Source organism: Equus quagga, chromosome 2 (genome assembly GCF_021613505.1).
Source record: "Equus quagga isolate Etosha38 chromosome 2, UCLA_HA_Equagga_1.0, whole genome shotgun sequence".
NCBI classification, from domain to species: Eukaryota; Metazoa; Chordata; class Mammalia; order Perissodactyla; family Equidae; genus Equus; species Equus quagga.
The window spans coordinates 143,701,156-143,721,381 of record NC_060268.1 but is presented as its reverse complement, the minus strand read 5'-3'; the positions used below and the strand labels follow the sequence as shown (position 1 = coordinate 143,721,381).

At 36.0% G+C, this 20,226-nt stretch overlaps 1 protein-coding gene across 1 annotated transcript in view; it reads left to right on the top strand.

Annotated features, from left to right (window-relative positions):
• The window catches only part of ASAH2 (N-acylsphingosine amidohydrolase 2), an 81,767-nt gene that overhangs the window by 44,943 nt on the left and 16,598 nt on the right, over positions 1–20,226 (top strand). The window contains exons 13-17 of the mRNA XM_046654351.1: positions 8,932–9,047; positions 10,123–10,217; positions 12,200–12,239; positions 13,253–13,348; positions 18,404–18,499. Coding sequence (XP_046510307.1) covers positions 8,932–9,047; positions 10,123–10,217; positions 12,200–12,239; positions 13,253–13,348; positions 18,404–18,499 — 443 coding nt within the window. The remainder of the gene's footprint in view (positions 1–8,931; positions 9,048–10,122; positions 10,218–12,199; positions 12,240–13,252; positions 13,349–18,403; positions 18,500–20,226) is intronic.

Here is a 20,226-nt window from a genome sequence, read left to right as displayed (position 1 = left end):
GACTTTTTGAAGAGTTGGTGTTTATTCTTCTTTAGATGTTTGGTAGAATACAGCAGTGAAGCCATATGAGCTAGGCAATTCTTTGTGGGTAGTTTTAAAATTGTTTTTATTACTAACTAAATATCTTTACTTTTTATAGACCTATTCAGATTGTCTAGTTCTTCTTAAGTCAGCTTTGGTAGTTTGTGTCTTTCCAGAAATTTGTCCATTTCATCTAAATTTCTAATTTATTGGCATACAATTTCTCATAGCATTCCTTTATAATCTTTTCTATTTCTTTAAGATCAGTAGTGACATCTGCTTTCATTTCTGATTCTAATAATTTGAGTCTTTTATTTTTCTTGATCAATCTAGCTAAAGGTTTGTTGATTTTGTTGATTTTTTTCTTTTTTTTGGCATAAGAGTAATTTAATTTCATTAAACATAGTGAAATAAATATTTCCTGTTAATCCAGTTCTACCATCTAGTGTAAAAAAATGCAGTTATTTTCCATCATAGAAATGCTTAGTCTCAGATTACACATTTGAAGTAATGAGGTTGCAGTTTCCCTGTAGGTTACTTTTCTATGGCTGCAATTTAACTGATGTTGAATTACTGCAAACTAAAAACTAACCCTGTCCTCTCAAAAACATTTTTTTTCCTACCCTCTCGTCTTTATGTTTAAATCGTCATGTGCATTACATCCTATATGCTTTGAAAACCACAACAGACAATGTTATGAAATCTGCTTTCAGCAGTAACTCATATTTTCAAGAAAATAGTCTTCTATGTTTATCCCAATATTTACCATTTCTACTGCTCTTCTTCCTTTAGATTTTCCTGTAGTATTATTTCCCTTTAGCCTGAAGAATGTTAATTCTTTAAGAGCAAGTCAGTTCTTTAAAGAATGTCAATTCGTTAAAACCAGTTCTCCCAATTGTCCTTCATCTGAGAATATTTTTATTTTGCCTTCATTCCTAAATGATATAGAATTCTCAGTTGTTGGTTCTTTTCTTTAAGCACTTTAAAGACATTTTCCATTGTCTTCTGATCTCTGATTAGAAATTCAGGGGTATTTGAATCTCTGGTTTCTTTTGAGATTGCTTTTCTTTATATTTGTTTTTCAGCAGAATATTTGGTCTTTCCAGCTTTACTGACATATTCTTGACATACATGCAAATTTAAGTTGTGCAGTTTGATGCAAATTGAGTGCCATGAATTGCAAAATGATTACTATTATAAGGATAAACACCTTCATCCCCTCACATAATTACATTTTTTTGTGTGTGTGTAGTGATAGCATTTAAGATCTATTCTCTTAATAATTTTCAAGTATGTAATACAGTATTGTTAATTATAGTCACCATGCTGCACATTAGATTCCCAGAACTTATTTATCTTATAGCTAGAAATTTGTACCCTTTGACCAACATTTCCCCCTACCCCTGCCCTCTGCCTCCAGCTCCTGGCAACCACAACTTTATTCTCATTTCTATGAGTTTGGCTTTTATAGATTCCACATATAAGTGAGAACATATAGTATTTTTCTTTTTCTATCTGGTTTATTTCACTTAGTATAATGCCCTCAGTTTCATCTATGTTCTGTGAAAGGCAGATTTCCTTCTTTTCAATGTCTGAAAAATATTCCATTGTGTATGTGTGTATATATATATATATATATATATACACACCAGATTTTCTTTATTTATTCATCAGTCTATGGACACTTAGGTTGTTTCCATGTCTTGGCAGTTATAAATAATGCTGCAATGAGCATGTGGGTGCAGAAATCACTTTGAGATAGTAATTTCTTTTCCTTCAGATTTATACCCAGGAGTGAGATAATTGGATCATATGGTAGTTCTATTTTTAATTTTTTTTTAGAAACTTTCATACTCTTTCATAGAGGCTATGCCAATTTACATTCTTACCAACAGTTTACAAGAGTTCCTTTTTCTCCACATCCTTGCCAATACTTATTGTCTCATCTTTTTAGTAACAGCCATTCTAACAGGTGTGAGGTGATAGCTCATTGTGATTTTGATTTGCATTTCCTTGATTAATAATGATTAATAATGATTAATAATGAACATTTTTCATGTATCTGTTGGCCATTTGTAAATCTACTTTGGAAAAATGTCTATTAAGTCCTCTGCCCATTTTTTAATGAGATTGTTTATTTGCTATTAAGTTGTATGCATTCCTTATATATTTTGGATGTTAACCCCTTATCAGATATATGGTTTGCGAATATTTTCTCCCATTCCATAGGTTGCCTTTTCGTTTTGTTGATTGTTTCTTTTTCTGTGCTAAAGCTGTTTAGTTTTATGTAATCCTGCTTGTTTATTTTTGCTTTTGCTGCTTGCTCTTGTGGTGTTGAATCCAAAAAATCATTGCCAAGACCAATGTCAAGGAGACTTTCCCTATGTTTTCTTCTAGTAGTTTTACACTTTCAAGTCTTAACATTTAAGTTTTTAATCCATTCTGAGTTAATTTTTGTGAGTGGTATAAGATAGGGGTCCAATTTCATTCTTTTGCATGTGAATATCTAGTCTTCCCAATGACATTTAAGAGACTATCCTTTCCTCAACCGAGTATTCTTGGCTCCCTTGTCAAATATTGGTTGGCTTTATATGTGTGGACTTATTTCTGGGCTCTTGATTCTGCTCCGTTTGTCTATGTGTCTGTTTTTATGGCATTACCATAATGTTTTGGTTATTATAGCCTTGTAATGTAGTTCGATATTAGGAATTGTGATGCCTCCAGCTTTGTTCTTGTTTTTCAGGATTGCTTTGGCAATTCGGGGTCTTTTGTGGTTCTGAATTTTAGGATTGTTTTTTCTGTTTCTGTGAAAATTGCCATTGGAATTTTGATAGAGATTGCTTGAATCTATGGATGGCTTTGGGTAGTATTTGGGCATTTTAACAATGTTAATTCTCAGAATCCATAAACATGGGATATCTTTCCATTTATTTGTGTCTTCTTCGATTTCTTTCATCAATGTCTTCTGATTTTCAGTGTACATATCTTTCACCTCTGTAGTTAATTTATTCCTAAGTGATTTATTGCTTTTGATGCCATTGTAAATGGAATTATTTTCTTTCTTTATTTTTCAGATAATTCATTTTAGAGTATAGAAATGCTTCTGATTTTTGTATGTTGATTTTGTATCCTGCAACTTTACTGAATTCTTTTATTAGTCCTAACAGTTTTTTGGTGAAGTCTTTAGGATTTTCTATATAAAAGATCGTGTCATCTGTAAACAGAGAAAGTTTTACTTCTTCCTTTCCAGTATAGATGTCTTATTTCTTTCTTTGTCTAAATGCTCTGGCTAGGATTTCCAGTACTATGTTGAATAGCAGTCGTAGGAATGGGCACTCTTGTCTTGTTCCTGATCTTAATAGGAAACCTTTCAACCTTTCACTGTTGTGTATGATATTAACTGTGGGTTTATCATACATAGCCTTTATTATGTTCAAGTTCATTCCTTCTATACCCAATTTGTTGAGAGTTTTTATAATGAAAAAATGTTGAATTTTGTCAAATATTTTTTCTGCATCTATGGAGATGTTCATGTGATTTTTATCTTTTATTCTGTTAATGTGGCATTTTATGTTTATTTGAGCATTTTGAACATCCTTGCATTCCAGGAATAAATCTCACTTGATCATATTGTATAGTCCTTTTAATGTGCTGCTGAATTTGGTTTGTTAGTATTTTGTTGGAGAATTTGCATCTATGTTCATCAGGGGTATTACCCTGTAATATTCTTTTTTTTATAGTGTCCTTATCTGGTTTGGTATCAGGTAATGTTGGCCTCATAAAATGAGTTTGGGAGTGTTCTCTCCTCTTGAATTTTTTGGAAGAGTTTGAGAAGGATTGGCATTAATTCTTTAAATGTTTGGTTGAATTCACCCGTAAAAACATCTGGTCTTGGGCTTTTCTTTGTTAGGAGGTTTTTGATTATTGATTGAGTCTCTTTACTCATTATTAGTCTGTTCACATTTTCTATTTTTTCCTGATTCAGTCTTGGTAACTTGTGTGATTCTAGGAATTTATCCAATTCTTCTAGGCTATTCAATTTGGTGGCATATAATGGCTCATAATCTCTTATGATGCTTTATATTTCTGTGGTGTCTGTTGTAATGTCTTAGCTTTCATTTCTGATTTTATTTGAGTCTTCTCTTTTTTTCTTAGTCTAGCTGAAGTTTTGTCACTTTTGTTTATCTTTTCAAAAAACCAGCTCTTAGTATCATTGATCTTTTCTATTGTTTTTATGGTCTCTATCTCATTTATTTCTGCTCTGGTATTTGTTATTTTCTTCCTTCTGCTAACTTTGGGCTTCATTTGTTCTTCTTTTTCTAGTTCCTTGAGTTGTAAAGTTAGGTTGTTTATTTTAGATCTTCCTTTTATTCATAAAGTAGGGGTTTATTGCTACAAACTGCCTTGTTTTGCTACATTCCATATATTTTGGTATGTTGTGTTTCCATTTTCATTTGTTTTGAGATATTTTTTATTTCCCTTTTGATTTCTTCTTTGATCCAGTAGTTGTTCAGGAGTGTGTTGTTTAATCTTTACATATTTGTAAATGTTCTGATTTTCCTCCTAATTTTTTCCTAATTGATTTCTAGTTTCATATCGTTGTAGTTAGAAAATGTACTTGGTATGATTTCAGTCTTTTTGTATTTGCTAAGGTTTGTTTTATGATCTTACATAAGACCTATCTTGGAGAATGTTCCATGTGCACTTGAGAAGAATGTGTATTCTGCTGCTGTTGGGTAAAATGGTCTGTATATGTCTGTTAGGTCTATTTGGTCTGAGGTATAGTTCAAGTCCAACGTCCAGATGATTATTGATTTTCTGTCTGGATGACCTATCCATAGTTGAAAGTGGAGTATTGAAGTTTCTTACTATTATTGTATTGTTGTCTATTTCTGCCTTCAAGTCTGTTAATACTTGTTTTATACATTTAAATGCTCCAATGTTGAGTGCATGAATGTTTACAATTATTATATCCTCTTAATGCATTGACCCCTTTATCATATTATAATTACCTTCTTTGTCTCTTATTACAGTTTTTGACTTAAGTCTGTTTTTCCTGATGTACATAAAGATACCCCTCCTCTCTTTTGGTTTCCAATTGCATGGAAACCATCCATCCCTTTACTTTGAGCCCATGTGTGTTCTTCAAGCTGAAGTGAGACTGTTGCAGGCAGCAGATAGTTTGGTCTTTTTTTTTAATCCATTCAACCATTCTATGCCTTTTGTTTGGAGAATTTAATCCATTTCCATGTAAAGTAATTATTGTTAGGTAAAGACTTACTAATGCCATCTTATTAATTATTTTCTGACTGTTTTGTAGTTTCCTTGTTCCTTTCTTCTTCTCTTTCTTTCTTTGTGATGTAATGATTTTCAGTTCTGGTATGTTTTGGTTCCTTTCTCTTTATCTTTTGTGTATGTACTATAGGTATTTGCTTTGTCGTTACCATGAGACTTATGTAAAGCATCTTATAGTTATAACACTCTATTTTAAGCTGATAATTTACCTTTGATCACATTCAAAAACTACCCTTTTATCCTCCCTCCTAATATTTTATGTTTTAGATGTCACAGTTTACACCTGTTTATATTGTGTATCTATTAAAAAATTATTATATCCTTAGTTATTTTTAATACTTCTTTTAACTTTATACCAGAATTATATGATTTACACACTACCACTACAATATTAGAGTATTCTTAATTTGACTATGTACTTACCTTAACCAGTGAGTTTTATACTTTATATGTCTTATATACTAATGAATCCTTGCATTTCAACTTGAAGAACTCCCTTTAGCATTTTGTGTCCCATCATTCATCTAGGCTTTCTTCACTCTTTTTTATTTTTTTATTTTTTTTTTTGAGGAAGATTAGCCCTGAGCTAACTACTGCCAATCTTCCTATTTTTACTGAGGAAGACTGGACCTGAGCTAATATCCATGCCCATCTTCCTCTCTTTTATATGTGGGATGCCTACCACAGCATGGCTTTTGCCAAGCGGTGCCATGTCCTCGCCTGGGATCTGAACTGGCGAACCCTGGGCCGCTGAGAAGTGGAACGTGTGAACTTGACTGCTGCGCCACCAGGCCGGCCCCCTTTTTTTTCTCTTCTGATTGGATAATTTCAAATGATTTGTCTTTGTGTTCACAGATTATTTCTTCTGCTTGATCAAATCTGCTATTGATGCTCTCTGTTGCATTATTCATTTCATTCATTGTCTTCTTTTGCTCCAGAAGTTCTGTTTGGTTCTTTTTTATTTTTCTCCCTCTGTTGAACTTTTCATTTTGTTCATAAATTGTTTTCCTGATATTGTTGAGTTGTCTATCTGTGTTCTCTTGTAGCTCACTGAGCTTTCTTCAAACAATTATTTTGAATTCTTTGCCAATTTGTAGATCTCTATTTCTTTGGAGGTCAGTTTTTGGAAAATTATTGCATTCCTTCGATTGTGTCATGTTTTCTTGATATTTCTTGTTTCTTATAGCCTTGTGTTTTGTCTGAGCATTTGATGGAACAGTCACTTCTTCTAGATTTTACAGACTTGTTTTTGTGGAGAAAGACCTTCACCTGTCAGTGCATACAGGGGCATTGGTTGAGTGGGCTGTGGTAGTTCCTGCTCCAGGGCAGGCCAAGTGGCATAGTCTCCATATCGCTCTGTTAGTTTAAGTCAGCATTGGTGAAAGATTGTATGGGTCCCCAAAGGCTAAGACTATGAGTGTCTGCATTGCCACAAGTGCTGTTGGAATCTTCAGTGGTGAAGGCTACTGGGGACCTCCTGATCTCCTTTTTCCTCATGGGGAATGTTGTGGCTGAAGAGAATCTCTCTTTGCACTAGGTTTGGCTTGCAGGTGCCCTTGTGGTGGTAGTGGCACTCATATCTGATACATGGGCACCCATGGATCAATGACAGAGCTAAGATCAGGAGTGCAAGCACTTTCAGACCAACTGCAGCTCCATGGCTTAGTGCACCATGCAGCATCAGTGGCTCTGTGCTTGAGGTGTGAGCACACGTGGTATAGCCATGGAACTGGACTGGAGCACATGCGCTTGTGGAGGACAGAGGCTCTGGGGTCCAGGACAACAGCTAGAGATGCAGGCATATGCAGAGCAGCTGCAGATCTGAGGCCTGGAGCAGATGGACACACAGTGTAGCCACAGAGTTGGGTATGGAGTATCTGGGATTCTGGGGTCTGAGGTGTGCATGGGGTTAAGGGGGTTGGCAGCACTGGTCCCAGGGCGGCACAACAGCAGCTTCATATGGGGGAGGTGCAGCAGCATCTCCCTCTCCAGGGGGCCCATGGTGACAATGGCCATTGGTTGCCTCAATTGCAGGAGCTACAGGTGTCCTCTGTGGGGCAGGCCACTGGGGTCTACACTGATGAACACTACATGTTATCTATTGTGAAAGCTATGGGGAGTCTCTTGTGGGGGCTGTTGAGGTCCTCATTGGCAAGGGCTGCCAGGGTCCTCCACAGAGCAGGCCACTGGGAACCATGATGGCACCTGCTATGTGGCTGATACTGATTGCCTCCACCCTTCTTCTTTCTTCCTAGATCTTGAGATGTCTCAGCTAAGCTAATCTCCCCAGTGATCCTTTCTGTGTGGTTATTCTGGTTTTTTGCTCCACTGTGTTGCTGAAGGTTCTTACTTGGATGGTTGAGTCCTCCTAGGGCTATTTTCATTTGAGAATAGCTGTCTAATTTTTCTTTTGTTGGGGAGTAAAGGCTGGTATTTTCTACTCTGCTGTCTTGCTGATGTTATTCTCCTCTTTTTTCTTAATATGGGCATTTAAGGCTATAAATTTCCCTTTGAGCACTGTTTTTATTGCATCCTATAAGTTTTGGTACACTATGTCTTCATTTACATCCATCTGAAAGTATTTTCATATTTTCTTTTGATTTCTTCCTTGACCATTAGCTATTTATGATTATGTCTCTTAATTTCCACATATTCATGGGTTTCCCAGATTTTATCCTATTTATGTCTGATTTCATTACATTGTCACTGGAAAGCATACTTTGTATTGTTTCTACCCTTTAAAATTTATTGAAGTTTGTTTCATGGCCAGCATATGTTCTACCTTGGATAATGATTCATATGCTCTCGAGAAGAATGTATATTCTGTTGTTCTTAGATGGAGTGCTCTGTAGGTATCTGTTAGGTCTAGTTGGCTACTAGTCTTGTTCAAGTGTTTTATTTCCCTGTTGATCTTCTGACTAGTTGTTTCATCCATTATTGAAAGTGGATTATTGAAATTCCAACTACTATTGTTGGTTTTCTAGTTCTCCTTTCATTTCTGTCAGTTTTGGTTCATGCATTTTGGTGCTCAGTTATTAAGTCCATGTATGTTTATAATTGTTATATTTTCCTAATGGACTATAGATTCTAAGTTCACAGATTTCGTAGTTAATGAAACTTTTCCTCAGATTATGATTTTATGCTTGGCTTTTGTTTTTTTACTGCTCGTGTGAGTGTGTGTGTAGATAATTAAGCGGGGATTCAAGAGAGGGTCTTTTAGGGACCACAAGCCAAACAACTGGTGCTTTAAGTTGGAGGTGTCATTTTTAGTTTTAAAAAGAGGAAAAGTGTGATTAATTCATGGATCTACAGTTAATTATATCATACTGTTCTTATTTGCAGCATGGATGACAGAGAACAATAGAAACAAAACTTTAAAAATGGTGAACAAAATATATTGTCTTATTCTATTGACCAAATGGGATATCTAATTAAATCTATCCTTCTATCTTAGGGTGCACAGGAAATTTCGCCTCTTTTGTTATTCAAAATGTTTGGAATCATTGAACAACCTTATAAAATCTCTGAAACTCCTAAAAACATTGTTGTACAATATGTCAAAATGTGACATTTTTCAGAGGTTTAGAATCATATAAATCATAACATTTCTAATAGGGGCAATGGAAGAGAATCCGTTTTGGGACACCATTCGGAATCAGCTCCTGGGCAGTCCATCTGAAGAAATCAAAGAATGTCATAAACCAAAGCCAATCCTTCTTCACACTGGAGAGGTAATGCATTTTGGTTATCACGGTGAAATCAATATATTATTATTTTTAAATTTATGAGTTATCAGAAATGAATGGTAGATCTCCATTGACATGGGAAGTCTTATGCAGATATTCCCACATCAAATTTTTAACATTAAAAATACGGTGCTGTGAGTCTAACTAAGGAATAAGGGATATGATTGTTAAATCCACTGACTCAGATATTTGCATCTATGATAAATCACTGAAACAACTAGAACAGTGGAAAAGGAAGAAGAAGATTAACATTTATCTTATTCAGGATTCATTTATGCTGACTCCAGGATGGGAGTTCACACAGAATTTCAGGTCATGTAAAAAGGAACATGGTCACGTCTCAATTCTCTCACGCTTCAGGCAAGATTATTAACTAAAGCATTATTCTTTTACACTCCTTTGGAACATGGATTTTCACATTTTAAATGTCAAAAGGTCATACCAGTGTTCATAAAATTGTAGATTGTTGATGCAGAAAAATTTTTTAAATTATATTTTTTTCTAATATTCCATTAAAATTCTGTGAGAAGAAGAAAGAGAGGGAAGGAAGGAATAGAGGGAAAGATTCTATGCTCATCTAAACAGGAGAAAGGGTAGATTCTTTTGGAGAAAACTTGGAAAGTATCACAAGGTTTGGTAACTGAAAACTTAAAGTGCTATTAGAGGAAAAAGATAAATCGTTAAGTTAACCTATTCCAAATGGTGGAATTCCTTATTCATCTTGTATACGGATAGTCACATAGTACTCTCGGAGAACCGTTGGTTGTCTGTTACACACTGTGATTCTGCAGTGACAAATCCACCAAACACTTCCTTGATGGGAAGATAAGTCCAGGTTCATGGGGCATTGGCATTTGAGATTCACCTGTTGTGACTAGACAGAAGATTTAATACTACATCGTGAATTAGAAAGAAAATCTGTGATAGCAGGACAAAGTACCAAAACCCAGATGGAAACATTTTAAACCCTTTCATAAAGGAAATTGGGTCAACATCTTCTGTCTTTTGACCATAGAAAGAGTCATATTCCTAACACAGTTTTCATGTTTTGGGTTCCTAGATGTCGAGACCTAATCCCTGGCACCCAGAAATTGTTGATGTTCAGATTATTACTGTTGGGTCCTTGGCTATAACTGCCCTCCCTGGGGAGTTTACGTAAGTTCATCTTTTTTATTTAGCAGTTAAAAATATGCTTATGGGATATGTGTTTCTGTTGGAATCAGTTCTTATCATGGGCAGATAATTCTGTACCGATGCCTTTTGTATCTGACTGCACTGTGTTTGGCAACAGTGACAAATATTCCCACCCTCTTTTCATGGGGCCTCTGAAGAATAAATTTCTTTATGCCTATTATTGGTGGGTAACTTGAAAAAAACATGAAAATTTGAAAACATCATTCCAAATTAAAATCATGCCATGAATTATGATGTCAGTAGAAAGACTTAAATAATTTTAAAATACTGGAACTTGAAACAATCAGTTTAGGTATTAGGAATATGGAAGAATGTGTTTTTCCCCCAGTTTAGTTGAGATATAATTGACATACAGCACTCTGTAACTTTAGGATGTGCAGCATAATGGTTTGACTTTTACATATTGTGAAATGATTACCACAATAAGTTTAGTTAACATTCATCATCTCATATAGTACCAAAAAAAAAAAAAAAAAAAGGAGTAGGGGAGGGGGAATTGGATGAACGTTGTCAAAAGGTGCAAACTTCCAGTTGTAAGATAAATAAATGCTGAAGATGAAATGTACAACATGATGACTATAGTTAACACTGCTGTATGATACATTTAAAAGTTAAGAGAGTAGATCGTAAGAATTCTCATTGCAAGAAAAAATATTTTAAATTTGCTCCTTATGCAGCTTTTCCTATCTCAGTAAGCAGCAATTTTGTATCTTTTCGGTTGCTCAGGCCCTAAATCTTAGAGTCATCCCTGAATTCTCTCATTTTCAATTTTCCCCTCTTTCAATTCTTCAACAAATTCTGTCCATTCTACCCAATACTTTCTATCACTCTGCTACTCGTTTAAGCCACCATTCTCTCTCCCCTAGATTACTGTGCTAACCCCCCATCTCACCTTCTGGCTTCCTCCCTCCCTTGTCTATTTTCTTTACTCAACTTAACAGCCAGAATAATCCCTTTAAAACTTAAGTTAAATCATGTCACTGCTCAAAACCCTACAGTGGCTTCCCGTCTCAATCCAGGTAAATCCTCAAAGCCTTGAAATATCCTACAAGGCCTTATGCGAACTTCTCAGCAACTTCTCTGATCTGATTTCATACCCCTTGCTCATCCCTGCTTCAGTCACCTAGGCTTCATTGCAATTCCCAGACTCACCAAGTATGCTCCTGTCTTAGGGCTTTTGAACTTAAGGTTTCTTCTGCTGGAACACTTATCCTCCAGTTATCTCCATGGCCAATTCTTTCATTCCTTCAATTCTCTGCTCAAATCTCTAACAAAGGGAGATGCTAGTCCTGCTTATACTATATACTGTCTTCACCTGCCACTACCACCACCACATCACCACCAGCATCAGCCTCATCATCATCACCACAGTGACCACCACCATTCCCTTTTATCCTTACCCTATTTTATGTTCTCCATAGCACTTATTGTCATCTCACTTTTTTATTTGCTTATTGATGAACTTCCCTCCCTGGGATGTAAACTCAATACTGTTGAATCCTTGGCACTTAGACGTGGGCCTGGTGTGTATTAGGTGCTCAGAGTTTTATTGGAGGATTAAGTGAATGAATGAAATGGTAAGTTCTTTGTAGGCAGGAATCGTACATTCTCTACTTTCCTCAGCTCTCATTAACACAGAATGCAACTAATATATTTTGTTGAATTGGTAAATGGAAAATGATTGTGATCTTTGCTAGCGATATTTGTTGATTCTGTTTCCCATCTTCACATTGTCTGTTTTTCAGTTTTGGATTTGTTTTGAAGATAGAGTAGTCAGGAAAAAAAGCTCAACTTTAGCTTTGCATCATCGCTGTGTTCCTACATACTTTAGTATTGTGCAATAAGCCAGGGTAACTTTTTGGCTTTCACTACAAGTCTTTCTGTATACTTTGCATACATTCTGGATAGGAAAACACTTAGATAATTCTGTTTTCTTCACCCAGGACCATGTCTGGACGAAGATTTCGGGAGGCAGTTCAAGCAGTAAGTTAAAAATGAAATAAAATATCTCTGCATTCATCTTTCGTGAAGAGAAAAGAATTTCCTGTACCTATGATCTAGTACATTTTAAATGAATTTTTCCTAAGATGACTAGAGTTTTACACTTCTTGAAAGTAATGGGGAGAGGTGAGTATGAAATATTGGTGGTATAAGAACAAACTTTAAAAATATAAGAGAGTTGGAGCCAGCCTGTTGGCATAGTGGTTAAGTTCATGGGCTCCGCTTCGGTGGCCAGAGGTTCGCAGGTTAGGATCCTGGGCATGGACCTAGCACCGCTCATCAAGCCATGCTGTGGCAGCGTCCCACATAAAATAGAGGAAGATTGGCACAGATGTTAGCTCAGGGCCAATCTTCCTCACCAAAAAAAAAAAAAATATATATATATATATATATATATAATTATAGTCAAGTTAAAAATATTTTATTGGTATTTACGTATTAATAATTTAAAAATTGATAATTGTTTTATAGACTAAATAACCTCTAAGTGACTTCATATCTTAAAGTCTTGTCTAAATAAAATCAACACATGTTGGGAATTCTGTAGTTTATCTATGTTCATGATTTTCTTTATATTCAGGAAGTATTGTCAATGGTTCTAAAATGACATAATCAACAAATGTCTTAATACTTGGAGCTGGAAATAACTACTCTAGTCAGCCGATATTTACCCATAATACTTTTTAGGAAATTGATAAAATCTTTATATTTTAATAATAAGAAGATTTTACATCTGCAAATGAAATCATTAAGATAGTCGTAGATCCATTGACTTGCCCCACTATAGTGCAGAGTTGTGGTTCCAATTTTTATCAAAGACTTTTTAATACTTCTGCATTTCCAGGCAGTTTTAGGAAGATATTAGGAAGAATATTGCTAACAGAGACATCTTATACTAATTATTTTTACCTATAATTGTGCATTAGGTATAACTGGGATGATAACATACTTTGTGATGAAGAGTAACTTTATTGGGCTCTACTTTCCCTCCCTAGGAATTTGCGTCTTATGGGATGCAGAATATGACTGTTGTTACTTCAGGTCTATGCAATGTTTATACACATTACATTACCACCTATGAAGAATACCAGGTAAAGTAAGAAGTTCTCATCATTTAAATGAATTATGCCCTGGTCAAAACTATGTCAAATGCAGGTTTTCTTTCTAGACTTCCTTAATCATGTTTTTGAGAGATGATTTTGTTTTAGGGCAGAGAAGAGAATAATAAGCCAGAGGTTGTATTTGGGGTTTACCATTCCCAAGTTCATGTCAAAATTCTAGTCTCACTGACTTCCACTTTCCCTGAAATAAATTATTTTGTCAGGGGCACTGGTAATAAGCCTGGGTTGTGGTATATAACGTTTCCAACTCTATCTATAATGCTTCTGGTGCTTGAAGTTTCTTTAGAACCTGGGAAAACTCCAACTGATAGGTCCTATTTATTGAATGAACTAGCTGAGCACTTTGCAAATGTGATCTAAGTACTCCTCACAATAAGCCTGGAGTAGGGTATTATTATATCACGATATAGATTCGGAACAGAGTCTCAAGAGAGAATTTACGGGAGGCTGGCGGCTAGTAATGTTTCTTTGTTTACAAAGAGTACAGAAAGTAGCCCAAGTATTTAACAACAGTAGTCAACATTATGAAAGCAGTCTAGAGTCCCGCAATTAATAGTTTCTAACATATCTGCTGGGATATCTTGGTAGTTTGTACCGAGGAGTACAGTCTACCCCTTGACAAATGTTCAGGCAGTGGAATCTACCCTACTGCCCTCTGTTGACTTTGCTGAAGGTCTCTGCCTTCTAGGAAATCCTATTGAAGAGAGGTTCTTAATTGGGGTAAACTTAGATAGGAATAATTTTTTATTTATCCATTTTTTATTTATTTTTAACTATTATTTAGCACTTTAATTATAATTTGGGCAACAAATGACAGTAATGTTAGCAGTACCTCTGACTTTGTCACCAATAAGAATCACAAATGTTTTCATATCACATACAGTCATTATGGATCTGGAAGTTTTTTTTACTCCCATCTTTATTTTAAAATCACAGTAGTTATTAGATCTACTACTAGATCTTGTTATTCAATAGCAAAATAAAGGAGCACAAACATTACTCTATCACAAAATTGGTTTATTACTGTTTGATTAATGTATTCCAGTCTAATCAGTTTCCTCTGTCAACTCATGTGTTTTATTTTATGCATTTGGAAACATTACTCTGAGAGGGGTTTATAGGCCTCAACAGACAGCCAAAGGAGTCCATGACACAAATAAGGTTAGGAACCCCTACAAGCTTCTCTTCTGGTTCAGGGACATGCTCCTCCAAGGATTAGTATTAATTAATTAACTAATTAATTAATTCCTCATTCATTTAACAGATACAGGCATATCTTGCTTTATTGTACTTTGCTGTATTGTGCTTCACAGATATTGTGGTTTTTTTTTTTTTTTTTACAAATTGAAGGTTTGTGGCAACCTCGTATCAAACAAACCTATCAGCACCATTTTTCCAATAGCATTTGTTTACTTCATATCTCTGTGTCACGTTTTGGTGATTCTTGCAATATTTCAAACTTTTTCATTATTATTATATTTGTTATGGTGATCTGTGATCAGCTGTCTTTGATGTTACTATTGTAATTGTTTTGGAGTGCCATGAACTGCACCCATATAAGGCAGTGAACTTAACCAATAAATGTTGTGTGTGTTCTGACTGTTCCACCAAACAGCCATTCTGCCATCTTTCTTCCTCTCCTCAGGCCTCCCTATTCCCTGAGACACAATATTGAAATTAGGTCAATTAATGACCCTACAATGGCCTCTAAGTGTTCAAGTGAAAGGAAAAGTTGCACATCTCTCACTTTAAATCAAAAGCTAGGAATGATTAAGCTTAGTGAGGAGAGCATGTCAAAAGTTGAGATAGGCCAAGAGCTAGGCCTCTTGGACCAAACAGTTAGCCAAGTTGTGAATGCAAGGGAAAAATTCTTGAAGGAAATTAGAAGTGCTACTCCAGTGAATACGTGAATGATAAGAATGCAAAACAGGTTTATTACTGATATGGAGAAAGTTTTAGTGGTCTGGTTAGACGATCCAACCAACCGCAACTTTCCCTTAAGCCAAAGCCTAATCCAGAGCAAGGCCCTAACTCCTTCAATTCTATCAAGGCCGAGAGAGGTGAGGAAACTGCAGAAAAGTTTGAAGCTAGCAGAGGTTGGTCCATGAGGTTTAAGGAAAGAAGCCATCTCCATAACATCAAAGTGCAAGGTGAAGTAGCAAGTGCTGATGTAGAAGCTGCAGCAAATTATTCAGAAGATCTGGCTAAGATAATTCATGAAGGTGGCTACACTAACAACAGATTTTCAATGTAGACAAAACAGCCTTCCATTGGAAGAAGACGCCATCTAGGACTTTCTTGGCTGGAGAGGAGAAGTCAATGCCTGGTTTCAAAGCTTCAAAGGGCAGGCTGACTCTCTCATTAGGGGCTCATGCAGCTGGTGACTTTATGTTGAAGCCAATGCTCATTTACCATTCTGAGAATCCTAGGATCCTTAAGAATTATGGTAAATCTACTGTACCTGTGCTCTATAAATGGAACAAAGCGTGGATGACAGCAGCTCTGTTTACAACATGGCTTACTGAATATTTTAAGCCCACTGTTGAGATCTACTGCTCAGAAAAGAAGATTCTTTTCAAAATATTACTGATTATTGACGACGCACCTGGTTACCCAAGGGCTCTGATGGAGATGTACAACAAGATTCATGTTGTTTTCATGCCTGCTAACACAATGTCTATTCTGCAGCCCATGGGTTTTGGCTTTCAAGTCTTATTATTTAAGAAATAGATTTCACGAGATTATAGCTGCCATAGATAATAATCTTTCTGATGGATCTAGGCAAAGTAAATGGAAAACCTTCTGGAAAGGATTCACCATTCTAGATGACATTAAGAACATTCATGCTTAATGGGAAGAGGTCAAAATATCAACATTAACAGGAATTTGGAAGAAGTTGACTCCTACCTTCATGAATGAATTTGAGGCATTCAAGACTTCAAGTGAGGAAGGAACTGCAAATGCAGAAGAAATAGCAAGAGAACTAGAATTAGAATTGCCTGAAGATGTGACCAAATTGCTGCAATCTCATGATAAAACTTGAACAGATGAAGAGTTGCTTCTTATGGATGAGCAAAGAAAGTGGTTTCTTGAGATGGGATCTACTACTGCTGAAGATGCTGTGAAGATTCTTGAAATGACAGCAAAGGATTTGGAATATCACATAAGCTTAGCAGACAAAGCAGCAGCAGGGTTTGAGAGGATTGACTCCAATTTTGAAAGAAGTTCTACTGTTGATAAAAAGCTATCAAACAGCATCATGTGCTACCCAGAAATCATTCATGAAAGGAAAGTCAATCTATGTGGCAAACTTCATTGTTATCTTATTTTAAGAAATCACCACAGACACCCCAACCTTCAACACCCACCACCCTGATCAGTCAGCAGCCATCAACATCGAGGCAAGATCCTCCACTGGCAAAAAGATTACAACTTGCTGAAGTCTCAGATGATGGTTAGCATGTTTTACCAATAAAGTATTTTTTAATTATGGTATTTTTTTAGACCTAATGCTATTGCACACTTACTAGACTACAGTACAGTGTAAACATAACTTTTATATGCACTAGGAAACCAAAAAATTCATGTTCACTCTCTTTATTGTGATATTCGCTTTGTTGGGGTAATCTGGAACCAAACCCACAATATCTCCGAAGCATACCTGTATGTGTCGTGATACAAAGTACTAGCCACTATCTGGGCATAATAATGAATAAGAAATCTGACTCTGCCCTCAAGACCGTTGGAATTTATGGTCTAATAAAGAACAGAGAAGAACGCAGATGATTATATTTCTGTGAAAGAGCTACACAAGTGATATGAAAACAAAGAGAAAGAGCACCAGTCTAGACTGGGTATTTGAGGGCGGGAGCCTGGCAGATTTTCTGGAAGATATAACATCTGTATGAGTTCTTGAGAATGAGTAAAGGCTAATTAGGCAAATAAAAGTTAAGGAATGTGTTCCGTATTAAGGGAGCTATAGATGAGGGGAAGTCTCAGTACATTTAAGGGCCATAATTAGTTGAGTACCATGGAATAATCATGATGAGGGTAGTGAGACAGGGGTTAGGGTAGGAGGCAGGGGTTAGTTGATGAAGAGCCTTTTATGCTATGCTGCAGCTTTGACTCAATAAGGAAGGGTTTGGGGAACTCCAGTAGAATTCAAAGCAAGGAATGCTCTGATCAAATTTGTGACTTAGAAAGGACACTACGATGGCAATGTAGAAAATAAATTGGAAGGGCATGGAGGCAGAGAACTGATTAAGAGTCTGTGATTTATGATCGGGGTGAGAGTGAAGGGTCTGACCAAAGTAAAAGCAGTAGGGTTTTTAGAATTCAAGAGATTTTAGGAAATGATGACTTGGAGACATACAGGATATAGGGTGAGGGAAAGAGAGGAGTCTTAAATGACTGACAGATGGTGTTAGCATGGGAGACTGGAAGCATGGCATTCACTGAAATGAAGAGTGTTGTAAGGAAAGCTGGTATATTTGGAGTGATGAGTTCCATTTTAAGTTTGATGAATTTGAGGTTCCTGTGGAATAATGAAAGACTTGGAGCTCAGGTAAAACGGGACATATTTGGTTCTATTTTATAGCTCTCTGGTGGCTTAAATGTCCCTCTCCAGATAGTACCATCACCATCCAATTTGTCCAGGAGTTACTCATTTTTCCTTGTTTTTTTCCTCCTGCTGTACTCCTTGGGGGAAAACATTTGTATTACAAGTATGTACTTAAAATAGACATAAGCTCAGGAGCTATTACTCTCTTTCAGGTCAAATGGACTGACAGTCCAAATGGAATAAGCCAAGAGAACCCACTGCCTTTACCAAGTAGTTGATGGGTGCCATTTACTTTGGCTCTCAAATGGAAATGCCCACCCTCCTTTGTCATAATTAATTTTGAATTATGCCAGTTTGAATTATATGAGATGTCCAAGCATCACCCCTCACCTAACATGCAATACCTTTGTAAATGAATCGAGATATGCAGAACGGTGTACAATTCTATCCTGTCTCTCCTGCAGGCTCAGCAGTATGAGGCAGCATCTACAATTTATGGACCACATACTCTGTCTGCTTACATCCAGCTCTTCAGAGCCCTTGCTAAGGCCATTGCTACGGTAAAATTGTATGCGTGTGTGTTTCAGGGGTGGGGGATGTAGAGGGAAGCAAAGGAGAACCTTGGCTTTGAGTGTTCAGTTTCTTTGAAAATCTTTATATTTAAAAAAATTTAGAGCTACAAGGTGTCTCTAAGAAATGAAACTGATAGTAAATCCAGATTCAGTTAACGTCTTTTGGTGGTGACAGCTTTTTTCACCTGTTACCTCATGTTATCCTCACAATCATGTGAAGCATGTGAAGTATGGAGGTGTCATTTTTTCCCCCATTTTTCAGATGAGTAAATAGGTTCAGAGATGGTAAGTGATCAGGCTTAGTGTAAGTATGACTAGGAGGTGAACCAGTGTTCTCTAATCCTGGCCAGATTCTCTTCAATCACTTCACAAGCTGAGTGGGTCATCAATTCTGAGATGCCTGTTCTCCATATTGTAACATCTCTGAAATTGGCATGCATCTTCCAATCAGAGGAATCTTACACTTATAATGAGCAGCACGTTTTTACTTTCTTGGTGGTTCAAAAATAATAATAGTTGTTGTAATCAACAGAGGTTTAGGTTTGATGATGTACAACAGTACCTTGAAATGTACATACATGTTGTAACTACCTAAAATATGCACACCTCCACAAGTTTACTTCAACGAACTCCACTTGTGGAAATCTTTCCTTTGGGATATGGTTATTTATGAAGCTGCACTGTGGTGTTAGAAGATGAGTCAACAAGCAGGAGAAAGAGCTTAAAATAATAAACAGACACTTACATAATATCATACAATACAAGCCCCAATACAGGCTGTGAAACAATTGCAGCATAGCAAAGACAAGAAAGCCCTTTAAAGAAAGAGCTTGAATATATTAAATTGAAACAAATGAAATTGCTGTTTCTGTAGGTCAAAACAGTTGAATATTGGCAATTTCATATATTCCACCTAATTAGTTGCTGATTGTGTCTTTAAGGTTTCAGTTCAAGTTATATATTTAGGATATATTTTATTTGCCCGATTATTATTTTATCATAACATTCCTCTCAATTTTAGATCTGATACATTTTTCTTCAAAGTAGAACAGTTTTTATTTTTCATCATAAAAGCTATAACTATTTGGAGAATATTCAGATTATACAGAAAAGTATAGGCCTGTAACACCCCTAGAGATATCTGCTGTTTCTCTTTCATTACAATCAGAGGTCCATAGCTCTTCCCATGGGAATAGATTTTTCAAATGTTATCATGATATTTAGGAAGAAGAGTATGATTCATTTTGTGGAAATTTGTTTCACGGTCAAGTTTATGGTTGTGTGTCTAAGACTGGTTATGTGATCTTGAAAAAAACCCCACCATCTCTCCAAGCCTATTTTATCACTTGTACAATGGGAATGATAACAAATAGATTATAAGCCTCTTGTAAAGGTTAAATACATAAAGTGAGCATTAAAGTACATTAAATGCATATGAAGGGCTGTTTAAAATTTGAGATCAGCACGTTGATGACACTATTCAAAGTGGCCAATTCTGCGGGAAACATAGATTAAACCAGTGAGGATATAGGCTGATCCTAACTTTTAAATTAAAAATATATTTACTATGTTCTCTAATATGCACAGAGAAGGATTTAGGTAAAAAGCTTGGTGCTGACGCTGGATAAAAGAGGCTCAACACTTTTTTAAAATTAAAAGAATAATTACGGTGTCGTGTTACGAAGGCTTATCATGTGTTAGGTCCCTGTCCGAAG